This window comes from Oncorhynchus kisutch, linkage group LG21, assembly GCF_002021735.2.
Source record: "Oncorhynchus kisutch isolate 150728-3 linkage group LG21, Okis_V2, whole genome shotgun sequence".
Classification (NCBI taxonomy): Eukaryota; Metazoa; Chordata; class Actinopteri; order Salmoniformes; family Salmonidae; genus Oncorhynchus; species Oncorhynchus kisutch.
Window position 1 is genome coordinate 9,977,325 of NC_034194.2, and position 12,498 is coordinate 9,989,822.

The window sequence follows — 12,498 nt, forward strand, 5'->3', positions numbered from 1 at the left end:
GATGAATGCCTGAACATAATACCTCAAAGAAAAAAACATTTGATTCGACTCATGTCACTACTTTAAGACTATGCCCATGGACATTGGCATACAAGATACAAGATTAGAAAAATAATAGTTAAGGCCTCCTGAGTGGCACAGTAGTCAAAGGCACTGCATCACAGTGCTCGCTGTGCCACTAGAGATCCTGGTTTGAGTCCAGACTCTGTCGCGGCCAGCCGCGACCGGGAGACCCATGGGGCGGCGCACAATTGGCCCAGCGTCGTCCAGGTTAGGGGATGTTCTTGTCCCATCGCGTACTAGCGACTCCTGTGGCGGGCATTGAAAACAAACTAATATAAATTAAACTAAAGTGCCATGGGTGAAACAAAAACACTTAGACTTCACAGATTAATTCATCACAATCAACTTCATTCATTTAGAGCTATTCAGCCACCCAATCAACAGTGTTAAATCAGTAACAAATGGTACAACATATAGCAGCCACAATCACCATACCACAGAGACTACAAAACTGAATCAGGTACAACCAAGTCATTCACTTTACAGTGCAGAGTATTTGATCATGTAACTTCCTGACTTCACATAGTACTGGCCATAAACCACAGTTAGTTGTTCAGGAACAGAAGGCTTCACAGGTTCTGATAAACATGAGTAGTCCTTAATCATGATAAAGCTGGGCCCACTGTTCCTTGGCCTGTGAAATTGAGCTCTGTTATCCTGCATCAAGAGGCTGGAGGGGTGTAAAGTAATCAGATTTGTGTTCCGCCTGTGTGTGTGTGTGATGGATAGGTGTGGAAGGAGCCAAGGGTGTGTGTGCTCTCCCTCTATTTTACCTCAGGGACCCAAGGCTGCTTCCAACCAGGGATATCACTCATGTGATGTCATCACACAGAGACAGAGGACTCCAGAGCAAAGGCACAGAGTTTTATCAAGGGTGTCTGTCGTGTCACGTGAACATTACTGCAGAATCTCAACAGCAAGATACAAAAATGCACATTTTTTCCCCCCCTCTGTATCGCTGCACTATCCTTTGCGTCTGTTGCCATTATGCTGCTCTTTGGCGGCCAAATGTTTTAGCAATTCCAACACGTCACCTCCACCTAAATGCAGCTGGGTTCTCCATGAATCAGCGGAAGTTCAGTTGAGGCCACACCTGCCTCAGAGCTTATTACCTCCTAGACTTAATACTGCAGCACACCCAACCTCCCTATTCCCGACCAACTACCACAGTGAACACATGCTTTAATTTCTGCCTCAGCTTCTTTTAAAAACGAAGGAGCAGCAGCATGCAGAGCAACTCAAAACGTAGCCATAGCTTGAGTGCTCCCTGGTGGACAATCACAGAATTTGACGCATAATACATTGCAGTGCAATGAGAGAGGCCTGCCTTTTGAAGGTGGGAATGGTCATCGTGGCTGCAACTACTGTATGCAGATAACCAAGAACATTCTAGACAAGAAAAATAATGTAGTTGGAACAACTGTCATGGAAGGGGAGAGAGTCTGACCTGATGACTGTATGAGGTGGTCATTTATTTATTTTTTTACCTTTAATTAAATAGGCAAGTCAGTTAAGAACCAATTCTTATTTTCAATGACGGCCTAGGAACAGTGGGTTACTGCCTGTTCAGGGGCAGAACGACAGATTTGTACCTTGTCAGCTCTGGGATTTGAACTTGTAACCTTCCGGTTACTAGTCCAACGCTCTAACCACTAGGCTACCCTGCCGATCTTGGCAATGGTAGAAGCTCTTCACAAATTTTCAAAATGTTTGTTCTCGCCACTGTGCCTGGTGGCATTCCAGGAACTTCCTCAAGGTCAGTCTTGGCTTTGCTGTCCCCTTTCTCTTCTGAGCCTTCTTATATTTCTTAGCGGTTTAGGATTCCTCTTAGCCTTTCGAGCCTCAGAAGTTACTCCTTTTCGGGCTGCCTTACCAACACCGCAGTACATGGAGGCATCTGGCAAAATAGACAACAATGGGTTAGACTACATAAGATGTCATACTGCCACTTTTCCACTATCAGAACCAGGAAAAACTAGACCTAAGGATAGCCAAGCATGGTGGTTCAAGGAAGTAAACATGTATTCTTAAACTAATTGGATATTTTGCTGCAAAGTGCCAATGCTGCAAATACTGATAATAAGTGGGGACATCTCTTAATTTCACACAACTGAAAGTAAGTAATACTCAAGAAAATAAAAGGTGTTACAGTGTAGCTTTACTTACAGCGAGGACAAAAGGCTCCAACCACAAAGCTCTTCACTTCCAGTAGCTCTCTATTCTCTGCAGAATCTTTCCTGGCCTGGAATGTTGAGAAGTGTATTTCTAGCCACCAGTCCTTTCTGTACCCCATCTCCTCTGCAAAAATCTTCAGCCATTGTTTTCTAAAGGAAAATATAAATCAGTGGAATTGGCACAAATGAAGCATGACATAAGGACTTGCCAATTTGCCATGAGAAGATATAAGCAATGTATGCTGAATTTAATTTCTTCAAAAGGGATTGCATTTTCAATGTCCTCCTTTTGAGAGAGAGTAGTGTGGATTCATGCAGCCATCCTTACTTCATCCTCAGTCTCTTGATGATGTTCATCAAATGGTTCCAGACATCCAAGTTGCTCCTCCAACTGGAGTAGTCCAGGAGATCCAGAACCACACCTAGAGCCTTCTGAAGATCACCCTCATTCTCTGGGGAAAAAAACTCATCCTTTACTATGAACACCTTCATAGGACCAACATCAATGTGAAGAGCACATCCACCAAACACATTAATCTGAATGCGTAAAAAAGCCCAGAGGACAGAAACACGCACGAAAACATTGAAAAATGACTAAAACATCAAGATAGACTTTAAAATTACTTAGTTTTCCCTCATTTTACACCCCATTGTCCCTTTAAGACACTCAAAATCAATATATTGTTATTATTATTCTATATTCACATACCCGACTGTACCAGAAGAGAACAGTATTCCGGCATCAACTCATGACTTGGGACCAATGTATGCAGGATCTAAGGCAAATGTAATCGAAAACATGGACTCATTAAACAGTACCAGTAGGCTATTGAGGGGCAGAGTACAGGACTAACTGTAGCCTAGAGATTTCACCTTACTGTGATTGTTTTAAAATGAAATGGTCAAAAATAAACAAATTGCTTCTTAGCAAAGAACCATTTCTAAAGCAAGAATTTTGCTAGTACTGTCTGGGAGAGGTCTTTGTGGGGAGGGGAAATCCAAAAACTAGTTGTTATTGGCAGAGACGTTTGGAACTCTTTCTTATTGGTCTATTAACAAATTGACCACCTGGTGATGTCACCAGGCAGACCAAAACTCCACCCCACCAAAAACAGGCGGACATTTCAGGCGTCTCTTCAAACAACTCATACACTAAAAGGACATTATACATTTTCACAGTATAATTCACACCTGTGGAAATGTATATAAAACACAGGAAAATATTTTACTGCACTGGGCCTTTAATAATGATAATAGTGCCCAACATTTCAGCTAGATTCCCCTGTTAAGAACAGCAATGGCCTCAGTACTACCTTCAGCACTTTGAGAAGTTTCTTCAGTGGGTGGTTCTGTTTCTTCATGTACCGGTATAGGTAGACATGGGCATTGGGGTTGGGTGGGAAACTGTTGTCATAGGCATAGTCATTTAGAACCTTCACAGCTCCCTCATGATCGTTGTAGAATTCCAGCATCTGCCATTGGCACACGCAAGTCAAAACATTAGATCATCATAGGTAGTCTGATAAGGGAAAGTAGTTCAATGATTCAAAAGTAATACAATGATGGAAAAAGGGGATGCCATGGGGCCATGTTAAGTAGGGCAAATTGTAGTAAATCGTTTTGAAACGGAAAAATGAAAACAAGTATTTTTACTGGACAAATTCAGGTAGTATGTTACCGTTTGGTTTGGAAATTGTTCTTGTTTCATGCCTAACTGAACACGAAGCAGTACTTACATCAATGTAACTCAGAACAAAAGGATCCCAGACACCAGGAAGCTTCATGATCTCCTTCAGGTTCACAGAAGATTGTCGGAAGTAGCTATGCATTTCTTGGTTGACAGCTGCATCATACTCATCTAAAATATGTTAAAGTCCATGTTAAGCCAAAGCACAACCACAGGTTATGGTTACATTTTATTTGGCCATGCTTTTTGAAATGTATTGGAATTGTACCTAAAGACGCAGTTACATTATCTGGCCAGTAGATGATGACATAACATAAGTATTTCCACTATCCCAATGTCATTGAAACCAATGAAAAATGGATACTTGGGGGTTGCCAGGTGTCCTCTTACCTGTGCTGGATGCAGTGGCTTTCTTGTCACACCAGATGAAGTAATCCAGGAAGCCACTATAGGCCTGGATCAGCCTAATCCTCTGGGACTGACCGGCTGACTGCTTGCCATACCTCCAGCTCTCAGCGATGGACAGCTGAAGCTTGGCATCCTCAAACTGCCCATTGACCAGGAGATGGAACGAGTGCTCCAGACAGACCTTCAGGATAAACCAATTCTTCAATGCACATTGGCATACACTTCCATTGCAAACACATTGTTTACACATTCCACCTATTTGTTTGTTTTTGAAGGTGTCATAATTGCTTCATAACAAAAGTATAGACATGTTGACTGTCCTATATTAACTTTTTTTTTTTTACTTATTGACTTAGGGTCCTTTAGTTGGGCTGATAGTGTTGAGATCAAGAGGTCAATTATGGAACCTACCTTCAGGTAATGCTTTACTCCTGAGTGTTTCACTCGCTCATAGAAACTGTTGTAGTCTTCCAGCTTCGAGTCGGGATGGTGGTGTAGTATCTCTGTGCCTATCCTCCAAATGATCTGAAAGACAAAGTTTGAAGAAATCAAACTTAACATTTATACCGTACTTAGCTACCCTTTGTGAGAGTTTCAGTCGGTGCAACGATTGACCTACCTCAGCGTAGAGTTGTGGCATGTTTGCGGTGGTATCCTCCAGTGTCTGTGAGTAACTGGCCATGTACTCTGCGGCATCCTGCCATCTATGGTGCAGCAAGACCTCCCTGATGTGCTGGAGGCAGTTCCTTGTGGTCTTGTGAAAGCCAGTCTCACGGGGTGTCTCTAATTAAACAACAGACATTGCCACTGGTTAATAAGAGCATCTTATGTATAGATGAAAATGATAAAAATCGGGCATTAACATACACTACATGACCAAAGGTATGTGGATAGCTGCTCGTCCAACATCTCATTCCAAAATCATGGGCATTAATATGGAGTTGTAACACCCCTTTGCTAAACATAACAGCCTCCACTCTTCAGGGAAGGCTTTCCACTTAATGTTGGAACATTGCTGCGGGGACTTGCTTCCATTCAGCCACAAGAGCATTCGTGAGGTCGGGCACTGATGTTGGGCGATTAGGCCTGGCTGGCAGTCGGCGTTCCAATTCATCCCAATGGGGTTGAGGTCTGGGCTCTGTGCTAGCCAGTCAAGTTAGTCCACATCGATCTCAACAAACCATTTCTGTATGGACAGGGGAATTGACATGCTGAAACAGGAAAGAGCCTTTCTCCAAAACTGTTGCCACAAAGTTGCAAGCACAGAATCGTCTAGATTGTCATTGTATGCTGTAGCGCTAAGATCTCTTCACTGGAACTACAGGGCCTACCCCAAAGCATGAAAAACAGCCCAAGACCATTATTCCTACACTGTACAGTTGGCACTATGCATTCGGGCAGGTAGTGTTCTCCTGGCATTCGCCAAACCCAGATTCATTCGTCGGACTGCTAGATGGTTAAAGCGTGATTCATCACTCCAGATAAATGTTTTTCCACTGCTGCAGAGTTCAATGACAGAGAGCTTTACACTACTCCAGCCGACGCTCCCGACGAACAGTTCTTGTGCTGAAGTTGCTTTCAGAGGCCGTTTGGATCTCAGTAGTGAGTGTTGCAACTGAGGATGATTTCTACGAGCTATGCGCCTCAGCACTCGGCAGTTGTCTGTGAACGTATGGGCTACCACTTCACAGCTCAGCTGTTGTTGCTCTAAGATGTTTCCACTTCACAATAACTGCACTTATAGTTGGCAGCTCTAGCAGGGCAGAAACTTGACAAACTGACTTGTTGGAAAGGTGGCATCCTATGATGGTGCCACGTTGAAAGTCACTGAGCTCTTCAGTAAGACCATTATTTTGCCAATGGGATTCTATGGAGATTGCGTGGCTGTGTATTCGATTTTATACAACTATACACCTGGCTGAAATAGCCAAATCTACTAATTTGAAGGGGTGTCCACATACTTTTGTGTATATATAGTGTATGTAGTACCAGTCAGTAAACAGCAACTTGAACTAGCTAACTAGCTGGCTTAGCTTACTCAAGGGTTTACATATTCTTCTACACACTGCATTTTATAAATTACCTTTAAATAAAGGAGGCGCCAGGGGAAGGTTTGGCTTCTTGATTCGTTTTCTGTTGATTGATTCATCGTCATCTGAAGACTCATTTTCGCCCTGTTCTTCAACGGGCACCCTCAGTTCTGACTCCAGATCATCCATGACCCACCGTTCAAAGTTCGACCTATTTTCGTTAACATATATTTGATTTAGGTTGTTTAGCAAAAAGTGTGAATTTGCGCCAAACACCATGCACGATAACAGCGTCTTATCAGCGACACAAAAAAAGTACTTCCGGGTCACAGAAGTCGTTTTTCAAAATAAAAGTCGCCCACGTAATAGTAGAAAAGTGGCATTAACCTATATTTAGTCATGACACGAAACACAGCCCTTATTAAGTGTTTCTAAAATTCCTTAAGGTGAAAAATGAATGGTGGAAAAACGATTGGAACCATTTCCCTGTTTGGGTATTATGACATCGCCACTTTGGGGCTCTGTAGCTGGGATAGGCAACTCTGTTCCTGGAGTGCAGGAAGAACTACAGGATTTTGTTCCAACTAGGCACCACATCTGACCAACTGAGCTAATTGATCAGTTCAATGATTGCCTAAATTCAACACACCCGCTGTTCCAGGTTGGTTAATTAAAAACATGAAGTGTCTGGGGCACTCCAGGACCATGGTTGCCTAGCCCTGCACTATAGGCCTATAAATTACATATTGGCTTACATTGAAAAAACTATTCTAGATGCTGAAATAAAGTGGGGTTGGGATTACTCACTAGGGTCTTCATTTTAATTTATAACAAGATAGCTTTGTGTTTGAGCCTATAAGAAATAAGAGGTAGGCCTACCTGTTTCACAGACAATTATAGGCTATACTATCCATAGACCTAACCTATATAATAATGATTTAACAACAATATACTGGAATAAAATATAATCAATTAGGAAAGGGAGCACGCTGCAGAGGTCTGGTGTTGGTGGAAGAACTGGTAAAGGGTGGACCTAGTGCTAAAGTAGGAGTTGACTGTACTGATAGTGACGCTGTTGTCTGGGGTGATGAGGGTTAACTGTGGAGTTGACAGTACTGATAAATGCATAGATCAGAATAATTTTACACAATGGATGATAAATTAAAATAAGGCTGTTGAACCACCAAATCTGAAGCATAAATTGTATGGGGGTGGCACGGATGTTGTGAATGATCAGAAAGTTAATACTCACATTTTGTGGTGGGGGGGACATAAATGCATTTTGGGATTGTCATCATATTTCAATGGCAATACATTCCACTAATGCAGCATAATGAAAAAAGTGGTTTCCAATTTTGTGAGGAAGTTGCCAAAACCTTGCAATGGCCAATTGGAAAAACAATTGTCACTAATAAACGTAGTGTCAAAAATCTTAGGAATATTTGGGACAAGAATAGAGGTTTTGTTAATCAGCCTCAGCCTCAGTTTAGCCTCATTTTTGTGAATCAGATTGAGGAATAGGTTGAATTGACCAATCCGTTGGGACGTCACCCATATGTAATGAAATAGGAGATGAGGATGACCGCACAAATTTAAGTCAGTGCAACAGTCAGACTGAACTAATTGATACAAAAACACCAAACACAGAGGGGGGAGGAGAAATGCAGTGAAAGGTAAATATGGTGAGGAACGTGTCACACAGCACAAGAAACCCCAAACACTTTTGTTTTTGTAAACCACCAAACTGTAAACAAGCACTGATTGTGTTGGCCTATCTCCAGATAGTCAAAAGGATGTTGAATCTGCTATTTTTCTATGCAACTCAATCATGTTGAGTTCAAGTACAGCCATTGTAAAATGGATTTAGCCTTAAAGGGGACTGTGACACAGCTATACAATCTATTGCTCGTGACAACAAAGTGAAATTAAACAAAATGGTAACAGAGAATGTAAATGAGGCTCAGGCACAAAATCTTTGGTAGGCTCAGTGCCTCACTTCCCTAGAATCATGTCGGTAAGTAGGCCTCAAATAGTACTGGGGAAAATATTAATATTATTTATGGGGGGGGGGTGGAGATAATTTTAACCAATAAAGGCAATACTTGAGATATTGAGAATAGGCAGAAAGGGCTCCAGTGGCGCAGCAGTCTAAGGCACTGCATCTCAGTGCTAGCTGCATCATTAATCAAATCAAATGTATTGGTCACATACACGTGTTCAGCAGATGTTATTGTGGGTGTAGTGATATGCTTGTGCTTCTAGCTCCGACAGTGCGGTAATATCTAACAAGTCATATCTAACAGTTTCACAACATATACCCAAAATATACGTAAATTACACACACACACACACACTACCGTTCAAAAGTTTGGGGTCACTTAGAAATGTCATTGTTTTTGAACCATTAAAATAACATCAAATTGATCAGAAATAGGGTGTAGACATTGTTAATGTTGTAAATGACTATTGTAGCTGGAAATGGCAGATTTTTAATGGAATATCTACATAGGTGTACAGAGGCCCATTATCAGCAACCAAACCCTTCTGCATTTATGTTAACACAGCTGAAAACTGTTGTTCTGATTAAGGAAGCAACAGAACTGGCCTTCTTTAGACTAGTTGAGTATTTTTGAGCATCAGCAATTACAGGCTCAAAATGGCCAGAAACAAAGGCTTTCTTCTGAGACTCGTCAGTCTATTCTTGTTCTTAGAAATGAAGGCTTTTCCATGCAAGAAAATTGTCAAGAAACTGAAGATTTCGTACAACGCAGTGTACTACTCCCTTCACAGAACAGACCAAACTGCCTCTAACCAGAATAGAAAGAGGAGTGGGAGAACACAGTGCACAATTGAGCAAGAGGACAAGTACATTAGTGTCTAGTTAGAGAAACAGACGCCTCACAAGTCCTCACCTGGCAGCTTCATTAAATAGTATCCGCAAAACACCAGTCTCAACGTCAACAGTGATGAGGCGACTCAGGGATGCTTGACTTCTAGGCAGAGTTGCAAAGAAAAAGCCATATGGCCAATAAATAAAAAAAGATTAAGATGGGCAAAATAACACAGACACTGGACAGAGGAACTCTGCCTAGAAGGCCAGCATCCCGGAGTCGCCTCTTCACAGTTAACGTTAAGACTGGTGTTTTGTTTCTGGCCATTTTGAGCCTGTAATCGAACCCACAAATGCTGATGCTCAAAAATACTCAACTAGTCTAAAGAAAGACAGTGTTACTGCTTCGTTAATCAGGACAACAGTTTTCAGCTGTGTTAACATACTTGCAAAAGGGTTTTCTAATGATCAATTAGCCTTTTAAAACGATAAACTTGGATTAGCTAACAACGTGCCATTGGAACACAGGAGTGATGGTTGCTGATAATGGGCCTCTGTACGCCTATGTAGATATTCCATTAAAAATCTGCCATTTCCAGCTACAATAGTCATTTACAACATTAACAATGTCTACCCCCTTTTTCTGATCAATTTGATGTTATTTTAATGGACAAAAAATGTGCTTTACTTTCAAAAACAAGGACATTACTAAGTGACCCCAAAATGTGGCATTGGACGAAGATACAGTGGCATAGTATAGAATGCAGTATATACATATGAGATGGGTGATGCAATATTTACACACAATTAAAGATACCTAGGAATAGTATAGAGTACAGTTACATATGAGATGAGTAATGCAAGACACGGAGACATTATTAAAGTGGCTAGTGTTTAATTTCCTTAAAGTGGCCAGTGATTCCTAATCTATGTCTATAGGCAGCAGCCTCTGATGTGCTGGAGATGGCTGTTTAACAGTCAGTGGTGTAGTATAGAATAAGAGTAGGTAACAACACATGCGCTACACTGATCCTCAACACAGGAGTCCCTCAGGGGTGCGTGCTCAATCCCCTCCTCTACTCCCTGTTCACTCATGACTGCATGACTCCAACACCATCATTAAGTTTGCTGATGACACAACAGTGGTAGGTCTGATCACCGACAACAACGAGACAGCCTATATAGGGAGGAGGTCAGAGACCTGGCCGTGTGGTTTCAGGACAACAGCCTCTCCCTCAACATGATCAAGACAAACGAGATTGTGGACTACAGGAAAAAGAGGATGAGCACGCCCCCATTAACATCTACTGGGCTGTAGTGGTGGAGCAGGTTGAGAGCTTCAAGTTCCTTGGTGTCCACATCACAAACCAACTAACATGGTCCAAGCACACCAAGACAGTTGTGAAGAGGCCACAACATAACCTATTCCCCCTCAGGGGACTGAAAAGATTTGTCATAAGTCCTCAGATCCTCAAAAGGTTCTACAGCTGCACCATTGAGAGCATCTTGACTGGTTGCATCACTGCCATGTATGGCAACTGCTCGGCCTCCGACCGCAAAGCACTACAGAGGGTAGTGCGTACGGCTTAGTACATCACTGGAGCCAAGCTTTCTGCCATCCGGAACCTCTATACCAGGCGGTGTCAGAGGAAGGCCATAAAAATTGTCAGACTCCAGCCACCCTAGTCATAGACTGTTCTCTCAGCTACCGCACGGCAAGAGGTACCAGAGCGCCAAGTCTAGGTCCAAGTGGCTTCTAAATAGCTTCCAACCCCAAGCCATAAGACTTCTGAACATCTAATCAAATGGCTACCCAGACTATTTGGATTGCCCCCCCCCCCCCCCCCCCCTCTTACACTGCTGCTACTCTGTTATTATCTGTGCATAGTCACTTTAATAACTCGACCTACATGTACATATTACCTCGACTAACTGGTGCCCCCGCACATTGACTCAGTACCGGTACCCCCTGTATATAGTCTCACTACTGTAATTTTACTGCTGCTCTTTAATTACTTGTTCCTTTTATTTCTTATTCATATTTTTAAACTACATTGTTGGTTAGGGGCTTGTAAGTAAGCATTTCACTGTAAGGTCTACACCTGTTGTATTCAGCGCATGTGACTAATAACATTTGATTTGATTTATAGAATACAATACAGTATATACATATGAGATGGTGTGATGCAATTTGTAAACACAATTTAAAAGTGACTAAGATACCGTAGAATAGTGTGGAGTGCAGTTTATACATATTGTGACGACCCTCCTGCTCTGTCTGCCGTATTCTTTCGCTTTGCTCTTGTTTTCCTTATTAGGATGTTGTCAGCGACATGGGACACACCTGGGCCCGGGTGTGTCCCCGGATAAATGCACCAATTCCCCATTCATTGGGGAGACTCTCCATGCATGCACACTTATAGATTTTGGTTGTGGCATTTTTTTGTGGCCGTTTGGTTGCTTTGGTACCTTTCAACACACTTTATTATCACCTTTATGCACACAAACACTCACCATTGTTAATTGCATTTAGTTTACTTCAGTTAATAAATATATTTTGTTATTCCTTATCTCCACCTTGTCTCCTTTTTGTTACGAACTTCGAGCCGGTTCGAGATGAGTAATGCTAGATACGGAAACATTATTAAAGTGGCAGTGATCCATTTCTAAAATTGGCAGCGATTCCAAAACTTTGTCTATAGGCAGCCGCCTCTGATGTGCTAGTGATGTTTCGCAGCCTGATGGCCTTGAGATCGAGAGACTTAAAAACAGCTTCTGTCTACACAGACCCTGGTTCGATTCCAGGTTGTATCACAACCAGCTGTGATTGGGAGTCCCATAGGGAAGCGCACAATTGGCCCAGCGTTGTCCGGGTTTATCCGGGGTAGGCCGTAATTGTAAATAAGAAATTATTTTTAACTGACTTGCCTAGATAAATGTTAAATCAAAAAATGTAATTAAATAAATTGTCTTTGGTATAGGCCTGTAATTTGTTGCAATGCTTTTTTTTGTAATTTCATTGGCAATGACATGCATCTTGGATCATTACCGTCATTGAGGGTCCTCCCAAATATGAGTAAAATTATGTCCTCAGGTTTAATGGGGTGATTGTAGTCTAGTCGGGTGGGAGTGGCTACTATTTTGATAACAGGTGAAACAAAAACAACTGGATCGCCAACCCGTAGCTTCGTCCAGCAACTAGGCATTTGTATTAACATTTATTTGATCAATTCTGACTTTTACAGGTTAATATAAATGTAGTTTATAGCCCACCCTGAAAATGTGAGTCACATCCTCTCTGTTTTT

General features: G+C 42.0%; 1 protein-coding gene across 1 annotated transcript; it reads right to left on the reverse strand.

Moving 5' to 3' along the window:
• Positions 1-394: 394 nt before the first annotated feature.
• Positions 395-6,696, reverse strand: taf1a (TATA box binding protein (TBP)-associated factor, RNA polymerase I, A). The gene is made up of 10 exons (XM_020455182.2): positions 6,416-6,696; positions 4,952-5,115; positions 4,744-4,857; positions 4,315-4,513; positions 3,974-4,095; positions 3,551-3,709; positions 2,947-3,013; positions 2,566-2,689; positions 2,230-2,387; positions 395-1,960 (listed from the first exon to the last, which is right to left on the reverse strand). Exons 1-10 carry the CDS (start codon positions 6,639-6,641, stop codon positions 1,821-1,823), a joined length of 1,473 nt encoding a protein of 490 aa, XP_020310771.1. The 5' UTR covers positions 6,642-6,696; the 3' UTR covers positions 395-1,820.
• Positions 6,697-12,498: the final 5,802 nt, after the last annotated feature.

What these genes read in the sequence shown, in the direction of transcription:
- taf1a (XM_020455182.2), bottom strand. Translation starts at nt 6,641, where the DNA reads ATGGTGTTTGGCGCAAATTCACACTTTTTGCTAAACAACCTAAATCAA. An exon ending in TTGTTCTGAGTTACATTGAT is followed by an intron (nt 3,710 to 3,973) that starts GTAAGTACTGCT and finishes TGCCAATGGCAG; the next exon opens with ATGCTGGAATTCTACAACGA. An exon ending in TGGAGCCTTTTGTCCTCGCT is followed by an intron (nt 1,961 to 2,229) that starts GTAAGTAAAGCT and finishes CTATTTTGCCAG; the next exon opens with ATGCCTCCATGTACTGCGGT.